This window comes from Aegilops tauschii, chromosome 2 (assembly GCF_002575655.3).
Source record: "Aegilops tauschii subsp. strangulata cultivar AL8/78 chromosome 2, Aet v6.0, whole genome shotgun sequence".
NCBI classification, from domain to species: Eukaryota; Viridiplantae; Streptophyta; class Magnoliopsida; order Poales; family Poaceae; genus Aegilops; species Aegilops tauschii.
The window spans coordinates 569,560,857-569,577,072 of NC_053036.3; the positions used below are offsets into that span (position 1 = coordinate 569,560,857).

The 16,216-nt window shown below is 41.6% G+C and overlaps 2 protein-coding genes across 3 annotated transcripts; both read right to left on the bottom strand.

Moving 5' to 3' along the window:
* Positions 1-3,131: 3,131 nt before the first annotated feature.
* Positions 3,132-7,972, bottom strand: LOC120973735 (uncharacterized). The gene is made up of 5 exons (XM_045233289.2): positions 4,909-7,972; positions 4,704-4,823; positions 4,483-4,578; positions 4,338-4,397; positions 3,132-3,396 (listed from the first exon to the last, which is right to left on the bottom strand). The coding sequence occupies exons 1-5, from the start codon at positions 5,227-5,229 to the stop codon at positions 3,322-3,324; spliced, it is 672 nt and encodes a 223-aa protein (XP_045089224.1). The 5' UTR covers positions 5,230-7,972; the 3' UTR covers positions 3,132-3,321.
* A 5,371-nt stretch (positions 7,973-13,343) lies between these two features.
* LOC123497255 (F-box protein At3g07870-like) lies at positions 13,344-15,991 on the bottom strand. Of its 2 annotated transcripts, none has more exons than XM_045233625.2 (3): positions 15,657-15,991; positions 15,475-15,536; positions 13,344-14,829 (listed from the first exon to the last, which is right to left on the bottom strand). In XM_045233625.2, exon 3 carries the CDS (start codon positions 14,766-14,768, stop codon positions 13,719-13,721), a length of 1,050 nt encoding a protein of 349 aa, XP_045089560.2. In that variant the 5' UTR covers positions 14,769-14,829; positions 15,475-15,536; positions 15,657-15,991; the 3' UTR covers positions 13,344-13,718. The 2 variants fall into 2 exon arrangements, with proteins under 2 accessions (XP_045089560.2, XP_073365117.1); XM_073509016.1 differs by having other exon boundaries at positions 15,618-15,991.
* Between the last annotated feature and the right edge of the window lie 225 nt (positions 15,992-16,216).

Sequence of the window (16,216 nt, forward strand, 5' to 3'; positions counted from 1 at the left end):
AATCCCCGCGCGCATGTCTTTGGGAATATTTTGCGGGCTATTCTTTTTGGCGTAGCCATTGACTTCTTTTATCACGTTGCTACTTTTCTACTAGAGTTAGCTGGTCGAACTGGCTAGCTGCGCGTTCGGGTTTAATTTTTCACGGCGCGCTACCTAAATGGGCCAGCCCAGGTCAGCTACGCCCTTTGCAAAGCATCGACTGTTTGCCGCAGTAAGCGACATATGACATCCCCGACCTGGGCTACTGACTTTAGTAGCACCTCCTTGCCCGCTGGTGGACAGCTGGACACGAGAATGCGTGGCGTGGGCTGAGCCTGCCGGAAGTGGAGCCAGAGAGCTGACAGTTGCTGGCCCATCCCATTGCACCGGGCCTTATAGCTGACAGTTAAGATGAAAAAATTCGGGACCCTGATGCTGTGCTACAGAGTTGGCTCATTGGGCTCCGCCCCCTGTGTAAAAGGTGTAGAAATGCTCGTCCTGCATCCTTCAAGATTAGGTGCTTGGGAACGAAAGTAGTACCTTTCTTAGCTCAAACTAAAATGTTTCTGGTATGAATAATAGAAAAAAAATCTGCATTTTCTTGGGCAAACTTTAAGGAATGTTTGGACTGCTTGCGAAGTTTTATCCTAAAACCGCATTCGTGGAAGTTGTGGCAAAAAAATCTGAACTCCAAAATGTGTTTGAAAATACCATTTTCAGAGCATCAATTTTATTTTTTTCGCACGTCTTCCAAGAATGTAATTCAAGACAAAACTTTGCAATCACCTGAAAAATTCCTTGATGTTTGTCACAAAATAAAATCAGATTTTTTTAATTTCTTCTCATTTTATTTCTGAATTTACTATTTATTCAGGAGCATATGAGCTCACGAGTAGATACTCCACATCCGCTTGGAAAAGGCTACTTAGTTTATAGACAACTTCGATTGATTTCTTCGTGTGTCAGAGGTATTTGTAGATGGACCAGTACACAACCTCAGAAGCAAGCAATGGTATGATAGTGCGGACAATCTCTTATTGCTGTAGCTTTGAACTGGGTGTGGTATTTTTCTGCCTTTGGCGGTTAAGTAGGGCTGTTGTAGTTAGCTTTAAACTACAAGCCGTATCCATTGAACTGTAGTAGTCTGAACCGCTATAGCCTTGGCTTTTTAAATAAAAAGTTGGGGCGGGGGGAAACCCTTGTCATTTCAAAAAAAAAGAGAGGTGCGGACAAGTACTGGCCTGGGCAAGACTTTTGGAGGGCAAGTAAATGAACAAGGACTTTTTCCCAGCACGAGTAAATGGAAGAGTTGTTGCACGTTATCAAATGGTCTGTATTTACTCTGATCATTGTCTTGTAAAAAAAATTAACCACCATTTCTCATACAAAAACACTATTTTTGTAAAGGCAGCCTGCACAAATGAACACAAAGTTCTTTTTATTCCTCAGCTCTCTTTTGTTCGTATTTGTGCTTAAGATTTTACGAAGCTTGTACAAAAATTACACAATTGCTCTCTTACCATCGGCGAAAATAACTACTACTACATATTTCTATTGTACACAGTACACATGACACACTTGAGCAGTCCAACTACCGCGTTAACTGTTTTTACCCATGGATAATTGATCGACTGGGTCGTCCAAGCGTGCGATATATTTACTCGTGGGCCACTAGCCAGAATAATAAACTAGCCACCACACACTGTATAATTAGTCGCGGGTAGCTGCATGCTCGAGTAACCGGCCGCGTATCAGCCGGGACGTGCACCTCCTCGCCGCGCCCAGGAAACTGGGCTGATGGCCGGAGCCGCGCGCACCGTGAGTGGCCGTGGTTGTTGCCGACGGAGCCGCGGACGCGGGTAGGTTGCCAAGGTTGGGTCGGCGCCAGTCGTCGCGTCTCGACGGCCGCGCGTCCGCGTCGCCGCACCGATGTGTAGCCATCCAGCTCGGACGCAATGTGCTGGGCGTGGCCGCCGAACGGAGCGCAGAGCAAGGGCTCCGTCAACACGCGCGCGCGTGGAGGCTGTGTACTGTAGACTAGACTATTGGTCCATGCCATAGTTGGGCCGTGGTGTGGGGTGGGGAGCTGCACATCGTCCTGGATTACGCATGAGATGCGCTGCCAATCTCGTTGCGGTGGTGGGAGAAATTTAGTACCGAGCTAGAAAAAAATGATGGATACCACTGGTCCTAGGGTTCTTTGTAGTATACATTTCCCATATCACAGGAACACTCATGAATTCAACACGAAGGGTAGCATATCATCTTCCCACCTCATTCATAAGAGACAAAAATATTAGCCCTAATAGAGCATGTGAGCGACATGCAGATTCCGTGAGCAGAAGAGGAGGTAGATGGGGTTATAACAGAAGTGGTCACCACACTAACTCCATCATAAGCGTGATGCTCTTGCTTGCGTTGTCTCACCATGGCCGCGGTTTATCTTCGGTAGCAAGGAAGGAAGTAAGAAAATGTGGTGGAAGATATGCATTGGACCGGAAGGCCCATTTGGCCCAATGGTGGCACGATTAATGGGCTATTCCTTCAAATTAAGATTGGAGTTTCCGTTTTAGCATATTCGGATTACTCCCCTAAAAGAAGAGGAAATGATGTTTGTTTTGCAAGGGAGATTTATATGGTTTGGAAAACATAGTTGTTTGATATAAAACAAATGTGGTAAACTGTAATTTCCATTACAGAGTGTAGATGGAGATTATCAAATCACCTGTTATGAAAAATGAGCTAAACATTCCTAAAGAATTAATATAAAGATTTGGTTGAACAACAACATGAGCGAGCTAAGAAGAATGTCACGCTAAACTCTCAAGTCTTGGTATTGTTACCACCATTGTGATTTCGTGTAGAAATTCGCCTTGTTCATGCATTTGTCCGAGCCTACATACTACAATAGTTAGTCCAAACTTCATACGCTTTTAACCAGGTTGATTCTACTTTTTCTCTATCCATGCACTAAGGAATGTTTAATTTTTTTAAGAAAATGTTTACTTCCAACCATGGATAAAATACAGGAGGGTGTGCAACTTTTGCAGAATTTCTATCGATGTTCATAGTGGCTAGAGTTGGTTCGGATCAAAGGTCGGCACAACTTCATCGCCATGCAAATTTTTAATGTCTTTAATCAACCAATATGCTAATCGGTTCACACACACTAAACATGTGTGATAAATATAATAAATTTTAAAGAAAGAAACATAACATCACATAGAAGGTAATGCGGAAATGTTTGTTTTACATGTGAAAGAGATAAATTAGGGTAAAGTAGCAAGAGTTTCAAGCTGAACAACTATCTCATCAAGCTAAAAAGACTGTCATGATATGCTCTCAAGACTCAGCTGTATCCTTGTCGTCACTGTGATTCTGGGATGAAATAGCATCATTTGAACTCGAAGAACCCACCTAAAACATCAGTAAAGATCAATACACAAGGCACTGATATTTCCATAACAAGACACCACTAGTCAGGGAAAACCTTTTCCCATTAGGAATAAAAGTAATGAATAAATCCTAACAATTGCCTTTTTTTGAGAAAAAGAAGGCACACAACTAGGATTATTTTGTCATTAATTTTGAATTCAACATGTCAAACTAAGAAAAGAAGAGCAAATGTAAATTTTCGGATGAATGGTATCAGTGAAGTTTACAATCGATTCAGGTTTCCTTCTTTTAATATTCTTTGTTATGTAACTCTATTTATGTTGCTTTATCTCATGTTTATATGTGTATAATATTGAGCAAATTGCATGAAAGCAACCCAATCTACTTGTAGTTCCATGCTCAACTAGTGCAGCTATACTGAACTGGTCATCTTTCACAAAGCAAACCAACAATGTATAAGCAAGAAGTGCAGAAAAAACATGTTATTTAATGATTAAATGCTAAACTACGTAGCAAGACCTATATTAGTGCAAGTTCTTAATTCACCCTATGAAAGTGTGAATCTATAAATTAATATAAGAATCATGACATGTAGTGTTTTGCAACAATGCTACATTTAAAGTATTTACAATATTAAGTAGCTATTTCTCGTGCGATGTCAAATAACTTGAGTATTAACAACCTCAGTAACAACACAACAAACTCAATAGCTAGGCAACTTGCACATGTAGCATAAAGAACATAAGTACACACATGGGTGTATTTTTTGGTGAAACATAGTTTTACTTCAACAGAAGTAATTTATATGTATAAATGAATTAGAAATAATGAATTTGTGTACATTTCAAGGTAATATTATTTGCTTAAATGCCTAATAGAGTAGATTAGGAAAGTGGTAACAAGCACAAGGAAGCTAAAGTGGAAATGAATAATAATAAAATTTGATCAAATGTAAAAATTACCTTATATTGTATAGCAATCTCCGTCATACGAACGATCCTCCCAATTTCCTCATTCATAGCCTATAGAAAAGTTAACTTTAGTAATTTTCCATTTAGGAACAATCATAACTAATTCGTCCAGTAAAAGTAAAAACACTATATATACCTTGCAAATATCTCCATACTTCCTCATACGAGCAAGTAACTTTTCTCTGTCTCGCTTTCCCCCCACCAAATTAAGCCGTCGGGAGGATCTTGGATACTGAAGTGCCAAGAGATATGTTAACTAACTAGTTAAACTCTTTTTTTTGCTCTTAAGATGGTTATGTATTGTTCAAACTAAAATGTGAAACATGTATGTTAACTTCTATTTACGTAAAGAATTACCTTATTTGGAAATACTGGAACGATTTGATCAATTTGCAGGCCTATTTGTTGTCGAATCACGTCATTCGATATACCTTGCAGACGATGTTTGAGTTGTATGCCAGATCGTTGTGAAAAGACCTATCAAATGGCAACTCAACAATTTTGTTAGATTTCCCAACATAATAAATTTTTGTTAAGGTAAATTTCAATTAAAACAACATACAGTTATGTCATGCTCCTTTTGATGAATGTGGCTCCACATCTCTTCTAGATGAGAGAGATCGTCCTCGCAAGGCTTCCACTTCTTTAATTTCCAAACTTCCCTCTTTTTTGGCTTACGCACAATGCCTCCTTTTCTGTATACATCTAAGCGTACAAGTGACTCCACATAGATGTAGGATTGCATATTGTCCGGCTTGCGAGGGCTAAAATCTAAAACTGGGCTAAAGTCTGTCAACCTCATCATGTTTAATATCATAGGCTCGATATTCCCTTCTTTCCCATGCAAATCATGAGAAAATAGCCTACTATCATTTCTTTGCATCAATAACTTATCCCCATAAGACAAATTTGGACCCGCGATGTAACTTGCTGTGTGAATATTGTGAAGGAAATATGCCCTAGAGGCAATAATAAAGTTATTATTTATTTCCTTATATCATGATAAATGTTTATTATGCATGCTAGAATTGTATTTACCGGAAACATAATACATGTGTGAATACATAGACAAACAGAGTGTCACTAGTATGCCTCTACTTGACTAGCTCGTTGATCAAAGATGGTTATGTTTCCTAGCCATAGACATGAGTTTTCATTTGATTAACGGGATCACATCATTAGGAGAATGATGTGATTGACTTGACCCATTCCGTTAGCTTAGCACTTGATCGTTTAGTATTCTGCTATTGCTTTCTTCATGACTTATACATGTTCCTATGACTATGAGATTATGCAACTCCCGTTTACCCGAGGAACACTTTGTGTGCTACCAAACGTCACAACGTAACTGGGTGATTATAAAGGTGCTCTACAGGTGTCTCCGAAGGTACTTGTTGGTTTGGCGTATTTCGAGATTAGGATTTGTCACTTCGATTGTCGGAGAGGTATCTCTGGGCCCACTCAGTAATGCACATCACTATAAGCCTTGCAAACATTGCAACTAATGAGTTAGTTGCGGGATGATGTATTACGGAACGAGTAAAGAGACTTGCCGGTAACGAGATTGAACTAGGTATTGAGATACCGACGATCGAATCTCTGGCAAGTAACATACCGATGACAAAGGGAACAACGTATGTTGTTATGCGGTTTGACCGATAAAGATCTTCGTAGAATATGTGGGAGCCAATATGAGCATCCAGGTTCCGCTATTGGTTATTGACCGGAGACGTGTCTCGGTCATGTCTACATTGTTCTCAAACCCGTAGGGTCCGCACGCTTAAAGTTCGATGACGGTTATATTATGAGTTTATGTGTTTTGATGTACCGAAGGTAGTTCGGAGTCCCAGATGAGATCGGGGATATGACGAGGAGTCTCGAAGTGGTCGAGGCGTAAAGGTCGATATATTGGACGACTATATTCAGACATCGAAAAGGTTCCGAGTGATTCGGGTATTTTTTGGAGTACCGGAGAGTTACGGGAATTCGCCGGAGAGTATATGGGCCTTATTGGGCTTTAGGGGAAAGAGAGAGGAGAGGCTGCGCGCCCCCCCAAGGCATAGTCCGAATTGGACTAGGGGGAGGGGCTGCGCCCCCTCCTTCCTTCTCTTCTCTCTGCCCTTTCCTTGACTCCTACTCCTACTACTTGGAAGGGGGGAATCCTACTCCCGGTGGGAGTAGGACTCCTCCTAGGGCGCGCCATAGAGAGGGCCGGCCCTCCCCCTCCTCCACTCCTTTATATACGGGGAGGGGGGCACCCCTTGGAGACACAACAATTGATCCCTTGGATCTCTTAGCCGTGTGCGGTCCCCCCCTCCACCATAATCCACCTCGATAATATCATAGCGGTGCTTAGGCGAAGCCCTGTGTCGGTAGAACATCATCATCGTCACCACGCCGTCGTGCTGACGAAACTCTCCCTCAACACTCGGCTGGATCGGAGTTCGAGGGACGTCATCGAGTTGAACGTGTGCAGAACTCGGAGGTGTCGTGCGTTCGGTACTTGATCGGTCGGACCGTGAAGACGTACGACTACATCAACTGCGTTGTGCTAACGCTTCCGCTTTCAGTCTACGAGGGTACGTGGACACACTCTCCCCTCTCGTTGCTATGCATCACCATGATCTTGCGTGTGCATAGGAAATTTTTTGAAATCACTACGTTCCCCAACAGTGGCACCCGAGCCAAGTTTTATGCGTTAATGTTATATGCACGAGTAGAACACAAGTGAGTTGTGGGCGATACAAGTCATACTGCTTACCAGCATGTCACACTTTGGTTCGGCGGTATTGTTGGATGAAGCGGCCCGGACCGACATTACGCGTACGCTTACGCGAGACTGGTTTTACCGCCGTGCTATGCACACAGGTGACTAGCAGGTGCTAGTTTCTCCAACTTTAGTTGAACTGAGTGTGGCTACGCCCGGTCCTTGAGAAGGTTAAAACAACACTAACTTGACGAACTATCGTTGTGGTTTTGATGCGTAGGTAAGAACGGTTCTTGCTCAGCCCGTAGCAGCCACGTAAAACTTGCAACAACAAAGTAGAGGACGTCTAACTTGTTTTTGCAGGGCATGTTGTGATGTGATATGGTCAAGATGTGATGAGATATAAGTTGTTGTATAAGATGATCATGTTTTTTTTGAAGTTATCGGCAACTGACAGAAGCCTTATGGTTGTCTCTTTATTGCATAAGATGCAAGCGCCAAATAATTGCTTTACTTTATCGCTATGCGATAGCAATAGTTGCAAGAGCAATAGTTGGCGAGATGACCATGTGATGACACATTGATATAGATCAAGATGATGGAGATCATGGTTTCATGCCGGTGACGATGGAAATCATGACGGTGCTTCGGAGATGGAGATCACAAGCACAAGATGATGATGGCCATATCATATCACTTATATTGATTGCATGTGATGTTTATCTTTTATGCATCTTATCTTGCTTTGATTGACGGTAATATTATAAGATGATCTCTCACTAAATTATCAAGGTACAAGTGTTCTCCCTGAGTATGCACCGTTGCGAAAGTTCTTCGTGCTGAGACACCACGTGATGATCGGGTGTGATAGGCTCTACGTTCAAATACAACGGGTGCAAAACAGTTGCACACGCGGAATACTCAGGTTAAACTTGACGAGCCTAGCATATAACAGATATGGCCTCGGAACACTGAGACCGAAAGGTCGAGCGTGAATCATATAGTAGATATGATCAACATAGTGATGTTCACCATTGAAACTACTCCATCTCACGTGATGATCGGACATGGTTTAGTTGATATGGATCACGTGATCACTTAGAGGATTAGAGGGATGTCTATCTAAGTGGGAGTTCTTAAGTAATATGATTAATTGAACTTAAATTTATCATGAACTTAGTCCTGGTAGTATTAGCATATCTATGTTGTAGATCAATAGCTCGCGATGTTGCTCCCCGTTTAAATTTTTATATATGTTCCTAGAGAAAACTAAGTTGAAAGATGTTAGTAGCAATGATGCGGATTGGATCCGTGATCTGAGGTTTATCCTCATTGCTGCGCAGAAGAATTATGTCCTTGATGCACCGCTAGGTGGCAGACCTATTGCAGGAGCAGATCCAGACGTTATGAACGTTTTGACAAAAGCTCGGTATGATGACTACTTGATAGTTAAGTGCACCATGCTTTACGGCTTAGAATCGGGACTTCAAAAATTGTTTTTGAACGCCACGGAGCATATAAGATGTTCCAAGAGTTAAAATTGGTATTTCATACTCATGCCCGTGTCGAGAGGTATGAGACCTCTGACAGTACTTTGCCTACAAGATGGAGGAAAATAGCTCAACCAGTGAGCATTTGCTCAGATTGTCTGGGTACTACAATTGCTTGAATCAAGTGGGAGTTAATCTTCCAGATAAGATAGTAATTAACATAATTCTCTAGTCACTATCACGAAGTTACTAGAACTTCGTGATGAACTATAATATGCAAGGGATGACGAAAGTAATTCCCGAGCTCTTCACGATGCTGAAATCGGCGAAGGTAGAAATCAAGAAAGAGCATCAAGTATTGATGGTTAACAAGACCACTAGTTTCAAGAAAAGGGCAAAGGGATAGAAGGGGAACTTCAAGAAGAACGGCAAGTAAGTTGCTGCTCAAGTGAAGAAGCCCAAGTTTGGACCTAAGCCTGAGACTGAGTGTTTCTACTGCAAAAAGGACTGGTCACTGGAAGCGGAACTACCCCAAATAATTGGCGGATAAGAAGGATGGCAAAGTGAACAAAAGTATATTTGATATACATGTTATTGATGTGTTCTTTACTAGTGTTTATAGCAGCCCCTCGGTACTTGATACTGGTTCAGTTGCTAAAGAGTAGTAACTCAAAACGGGAGTTGCAAAATGAACAGAAACTAGTTAAGGATGAAGTGATGATGTGTATTGGAAGTGGTTCCAAGATTGATATGATCATCATCGCACACTCCATATGCTCTCGGGATTAGTGTTAAACCTAAATAAATGTTGTTTGGTGTTTGCGTTGAGCATGAATATGATTCGATCATGTTTATTGCAATATGGTTATTCATTTAAGTTAGAGAATAATTGTTATTCCGTTTACATGAATAAAACCTTATATGGTTACACACCCAATGAAAATGGTTCGTTGGATCTCGATCGTAGTGATACACATATTCATAATATTGAAGCCAAAATATGCAAAGTTAATAATGATAGTGCAACTTATTTGTGGCACTGCCATTTAGGTCATATTGGTGTAAAGCGCATGAAGAAACTCCATGCTGATGGGCTTTTGGAATCACTTGATTATGAATCACTTGATGCTTGCGAACCATGCCTCTTGGGCAAGATGACTAAAACGCCGTTCTCCGGAACAATGGAGCGAGCAACAGATTTGTTGGAAATCATACATACTGATGTATGTGGTCCGATGAATATTGAGGCTCACAGTGGGTATCGTTATTTTTTGACCTTCACAGATGATTTGAGCAGATATGGGTATATCTACTTGATGAAACATAAGTCTGAAACATTTGAAAAGTTCATATAATTTCAGAGTGAAGTGGAAAATCATCGTAACAAGAAATGAAGTTTCTACGATCTGATCGTAGAGGAGAATATTTGAGTTACGAGTTTGGTCTTCATTTGAAACAATGCGGAATAGTTTCGCAACTCACGCCACCTGGAACACCACAGCATAATGGTGTATCCGAATGTCATAACCATACTTTATTGGATATAGTGAAATCTCTTATGTTTCTTACCGATTTACCACTATAGTTTTGGGGTTATGCATTAGAGACAACTGCATTCACGTAAAAAAGGGGCACCATCTAAATCCGTTGAGACGACACCGTGTCAACTGTGGTTTGGCAAGAAACCAAAGTTGTTGTTTCTTAAAGTTTGGGGTTGCGATGCTTATAAGAAAAGGTTTCATCCTGATAAGCTCAAACCCAAATCAGAGAAATGTGTCTTCATAGGATACCCAAAGGAGACAGTTGGGTACACCTTCTATCACAGATCCGAAAGCAAGATATTCGTTGCTAAGAATGGGTCCTTTCTAGAGAGGAGTTTCTATCGAAAGAAGTGAGTGGGAGGAAAGTAGAACTTGATGAGGTAACTGTACCTGCTCCCTTATTGGAATGTAGTTCATCACAGAAATCTGTTCCTATGACTACTACACCAATTAGTGAGGAAGCTAATGATGATGATCATGTAACTTCAGATCAAGTTACTACCGAACCTCGTAGGTAAACCAGAGTGAGATCCGCACCAGAGTGGTACGGTAATCCTGTTCTGGAGGTCATGTTACTTGACCATGACGAACCTACGAACTATGAGGAAGCGATGATGAGCCCAGATTCCGCGAAATGGCTTGAGGCCATGAAATCTGAGATGAGATCCATGTATGAGAACAAAGTATGGACTTTGATTGACTTGCCCAATGATCGGCGAGCCACTGAGATTAAATGGATCTTCAAGAGGAAGACGAACGCTGATAGTAGTGTTACTATCTACAAAGCTAGAATTGTCGCAAAAGGTTTTCGACAAGTTCAAGGTGTTGACTACGATGAGAGTTTCTCACTCGTATCTATGCTTAAGTTTGTCCGAATCATGTTAGCAATTGCGTATGAAATCTGGCAAATGGATAAACAAAACTGCATTCCTTAATGGATTTATTAAAGAAGAGTTGTATATGATGCAACCAGAAGGTTGTGTCAATCCTAAAGGTGCTAACAAAATATGCAAACTCCAGCGATCCATCTATGGACTGGTGCAAGCATCTCGGAGTTGGAATATACGCTTTGATAAGTTGATCAAAGCATATAGTTTTATACAAACTTGCGGTGAAGCCTGTATTTACAAGAAAGTGAGTGGGAGCACTACAGCATTTCTGATAAGTATATTGTTGATCGGAAATAATGTAGAATTATTCTGCAAAGCATAAAGGAGTGTTTGAAAGGAGTTTTTCAAAGAAATACCTCGGTGAAACTGCTTACATATTGAGCATCAAGATCTATATAGATAGATCAAGACGCTTGATAATTTTTTTCAATGAGTACATACCTTGACAAGATTTTGAAGTAGTTCAAAATGGAACAGTCAAAGAAAGAGTTCTTGCATGTGTTACAAGGTGTGAAATTGAGTAAGACTCAAAACCCGACCACGGCAGAAGATAGAAAGAGAATGAAAGTCATTCCCTATGCCTCAGCCATAGGTTCTATAAAGTATGCCTTCCTATGTACCAGATCTATTGTATACCCTACACTGATTTTGGCAAGGGAGTACAATAGTGATCTAGGAGTAGATCACTGGACAGCGGTCAAAATTATCCTTAGTGGAATAAGGATATGTTTCTCGATTATGGAGGTGACAAAAAGGTTCGTCGTAAAGGGTTACGTCGATGCAAGTTTTAACACTGATACAGATGACTCTAAGTCTCAATCTGGATACATATTGAAAGTGGGAGCAATTAGCTAGAGTAGCTCCATGCAGAGCATTGTTGACATAGAAATTTGCAAAATACATACGGATCTAAATGTGGCAGACCCGTTGACTAAAATTCTCTCACAAGCAAAACATGATCACACCTTAGTACTCTTTGGGTGTTAATCACATAGCGATGTGAACTAGATTATTGACTCTAGTAAACCCTTTGGGTGTTGGTCACATGGTGATGTGAACTATTGGTATTAAATCACATGGTGATGTGAACTAGATTATTGACTCTAGTGCAAGTGGGAGACTGAAGGAAATATGCCCTAGCGGCAATAATAAAGTTATTATTTATTTCCTTATATCATGATAAATGTTTATTATTCAAGCTAGAATTGTATTAACCGGAAACATAATACATGTGTGAATACATAGACAAACAGAGTGTCACTAGTATGCCTCTACTTGACTAGCTCGTTGATCAAAGATGGTTATGTTTCCTAGCCATAGACATGAGTTGTCATTTGATTAAGGGGATCACATCATTAGGAGAATGATATGATTGACTTGACCCATTCCGTTAGCTTAGCACTTGATTGTTTAGTATTTTGCTATTGCTTTCTTCATGACTTATACATGTTCCTATGACTATGAGATTATGCAACTCCCTTTTACCGGAGGAACACTTTGTGTGCTACCAAACGTCACAACGTAACTGGGTGATTATAAAGGTGCTCTACAGGTGTCTCCGAAGGTACTTGTTGGGTTGGCGTATTTCGAGATTAGGATTTGTCACTTCGATTGTCGGAGAGGTATCTCTGGGCCCACTCAGTAATGCACATCACTATAAGCCTTGCAAGCATTGCAACTAATGAGTTATTTGCGGGATGATGTATTACGGAACGAGTAAAGAGACTTGCCGGTAACGAGATTGAACTAGGTATTGAGATACCGATGATCGAATCTCGGGCAAGTAACATACCGATGACAAAGGGAACAACGTATGTTGTTATGCGGTTTGACCGATAAAGATCTTCGTAGAATATGTGGGAGCCAATATGAGCATCCAGGTTCCGCTATTGGTTATTGACCGGAGACGTGTCTCGGTCATGTCTACATTGTTCTCGAACCCGTAGGGTCCGCACGCTTAAAGTTCGATGACGGTTATATTATGAGTTTATGTGTTTTGATGTACGAAGGTAGTTCGGAGTCCCAGATGAGATCGGGGACATGACGAGGAGTCTCGAAATGGTCGAGATGTAAAGATCGATATATTGGACGACTATATTCGGACATCGGAAAGGTTCCGAGTGATTCGGGTATTTTTCGGAGTACCGGAGGGTTACGGGAATTCGACGGAGAGTATATGGGCCTTATTGGGATTTAGGGGAAAGAGAGAGGAGAGGCTCGCGCCCCCCAAGGCCTAGTCCGAATTGGACTAGGGGGAGGGGCTGCGGCCCCTCCTTCCTTCTCTTCTCTCTCCCCTTCCCTTGACTCCTACTCCTACTACTTGACAGGGGGGAATCCTACTCCCGGTGGGAGTAGGACTCCTCCTAGGGCGTGCCATAGAGAGGGCCGACCCTCCCCCTCCTCCACTCCTTTATATACGGGGAGGGGGGCACCCCTTGGAGACACAACAATTGATCCCTTGGATCTCTTAGCCATGTGCGGTCCCCCCTCCACCATAATCCACCTCGATAATATCGTAGCGGTGCTTAGGCGAAGCCCTGTGTCGGTAGAACATCATCATCGTCACCACGCCGTCGTGCTGACGAAACTCTCCCTCAACACTCGGCTGGATCGGAGTTCGAGGGACGTCATCGAGTTGAACGTGTGCAGAACTCGGAGGTGCCGTGCGTTCGGTACTTGATCGGTCGGATCGTGAAGACGTACGACTACATCAACCGCGTTGTGCTAACGCTTCCGCTTTCAGTCTACGAGGGTACGTGGACACACTCTCCCCTCTCGTTGCTATGCATCACCATGATCTTGCGTGCGCATAGGAAATTTTTTGAAATCACTACGTTCCCCAACATATTGTACTTCTGGCTCCAACTTTGCTCGACCTTGTTGTCAAGTGTCCAGATCTGCAGCTTACCATAAATAACTTTGTGCCAGGTTTGAGCGGTTGCTATACATATTTTCCCATCTATCTCTCTGATCCTGTACCTACGGGGACCACCATAAACACTATTTTCAAGTACGGATGTTGGCAGTTCTATCCGTGCAAAAGCTTCTTCGCCGAGATCAAAGCACATAACAACATGCTTCCAGTTAGTTGCCATATCATTAGTTAACCAATACATTGTTCCGCCAACATTGATTAGTCCAGAGTTTTTGACGCAACTCAAGCTTAAGGCTTCTGGGGTTCTGATGTCTTTCCATTTCTCATCACCAAGCCTGTAAACTTGAATGATGGTGAATTTGTCTCCATTCTCGGGACGGCCCTCAACATAGTCACCCAAGTGTGTAATTTTGTATTCTCTTGTCAAAGGGTGAAACCCAAAACTATAGAACAAGAATTGGTCGCCACTCAAATTCTTTATAGGTTTCTCAAGATGCAGACATTCGCCAGTTGCAAGGTTAGCTATCTTGATTGTTGATGTCTTTGTGTATAAGCAAATAATCCCATTACATGAACCACAGAGGAAATCATCAGGGTCAATGGTTGGCACTGCATATGTTGATTGTGACCAAGCTTTATCAATTAGAATAGCATCACTCGGGTAATGTTTTCCTGCAACATAATCTTGTTGGAAGAATATGAGGGAATAATGGGATGCATGCTTCAGGTGTGATGTGACAAAATTGGGATCCCGGATCAAGTTTTTCCAGCGCGTACAAACTCCAATACACACCAATAAAGTGCTCACCGGAAGCCGAAAAAATATCCGCTCGATGAGCTCTCTTGGGAGACAGTTTATGGAATATTCCTCATTCCTTTCCTTCTTTGAACCAGCTTCCTCAGAATCCATAATAAGCATACTATAGCCCACTGATACAATCTAACCGTAGAAATATTGCACAAGCATCCGTTGAGACAGTCTAACCACAGAAATATTGCACAAGCACACATTTTAGTAAAATGATGATGTGCACCCCTATATTAGAACTAAAATAACTTGTGGTAAAAAATAAGAATCGGTTCTGAAATTTTGGCCGAAGATCATGACACTCCTACATCCAAGATCATGCTATTTGTTAATGAAATAAACAACCTAGCATGACCTATATTAGTGTAAATTCTTAATTCACCATATTCAAGGGTGAAGATATAAGTTAATATAGGAATCCAGACGTTTAGTGTTTTACAACAATGCTCAGTTCAGAATATTTATGTATAACCTTGATGAAGTTTATTTCTCCTCCAATGTTAAATAACTGGACTGATAACTACCTAAGTAATTGACAACACAACAAAATCAATACCTAGGCAACATACACTTGTATGCAAATAACATAAGTATACACATGACCACAAATTAAAATATTGGGTGAAACATAGTTTTGTCGTAATGGAAGTCAGTTACCCATACAAATGAATAGAACATAATTAATTTGATTAAGTTTCAAAAAACATAATTAATTTGATTACATTTCAAGATAATTATTTAATCAATTGGATGATATACTAGATTAGGCAAGTGTTAACAAGAACAAGCAAGCTAAAGTGGAAAGGAATAAAATTACCAGATCTTGTAGAGCACTCATCGTCATACTAAAGATCATCCCAATTGCTCCATATATATAGCCTATAGGCAAGTTAAGTTTACTAATTATACATCTAGAAAAAACTCTAAATTATCTAGTTAGCAAATATAAACACAATATACCTCGCAAATATCTGCATCTTTCTTTGTATGAGAAGTTACCTTTTCTCTATCCCTCTTCCGCACCACCAAATTAAGTCGCCAGAGATTATCTTGGATGCTAGAGTGTCAAGACTTATGTCGCCAAGGTGCGGGTGGTTGCTTCGGCTATCTCTACCCAAGATGTGTAAGTTAGAAAAGGCACCCTGACAACAAGCCACAATTCGGTACTCAGAGAAGCGGCGTGAAGCAAGACTGTAGATCTTCGCTAATGGATGGCACGAATAGGTGATCGAGGAAGCATGTGGAGCAGAGGTAGGGGTGAGAATGTGGTTCTCGTGGGCGCATGAGGGGGGGGGGGAGCTGTGGACGCGCGATGCAGCACCAAATTTGGGGGCGAGGCGGGGGCGGCTAGGATGGAAGGGGGACGGGAGAGGTCGAGATATATATATGACTATGCTAGGGTTTTGTGTGGGCCTTTGGGCCAATCGGCTAGGGCGGCTAGCAATTTTGGGTCGTAGCCCAAGCCCACACTACCAAAGATTTGGAATCTACTAGAGTACTAGCGTCTGTTTGGATGGGCGCCAATTATTTGGTCTGCCCAGGCCCATGTGCTTTTCCAA

Coding starts and splice junctions, on each gene's coding strand:
- LOC120973735 (XM_045233289.2), bottom strand. CDS start 5,229: ATGCAAAGAAATGATAGTAGGCTATTTTCTCATGATTTGCATGGGAAA. Junction 4,824..4,908: donor AAAAGGAGCATGACATAACT/GTATGTTGTTTT, acceptor GCCATTTGATAG/GTCTTTTCACAACGATCTGG. Junction 3,397..4,337: donor AGATTGCTATACAATATAAG/GTAATTTTTACA, acceptor CTGATGTTTTAG/GTGGGTTCTTCGAGTTCAAA.
- LOC123497255 (XM_045233625.2), bottom strand. CDS start 14,768: ATGCTTATTATGGATTCTGAGGAAGCTGGTTCAAAGAAGGAAAGGAAT.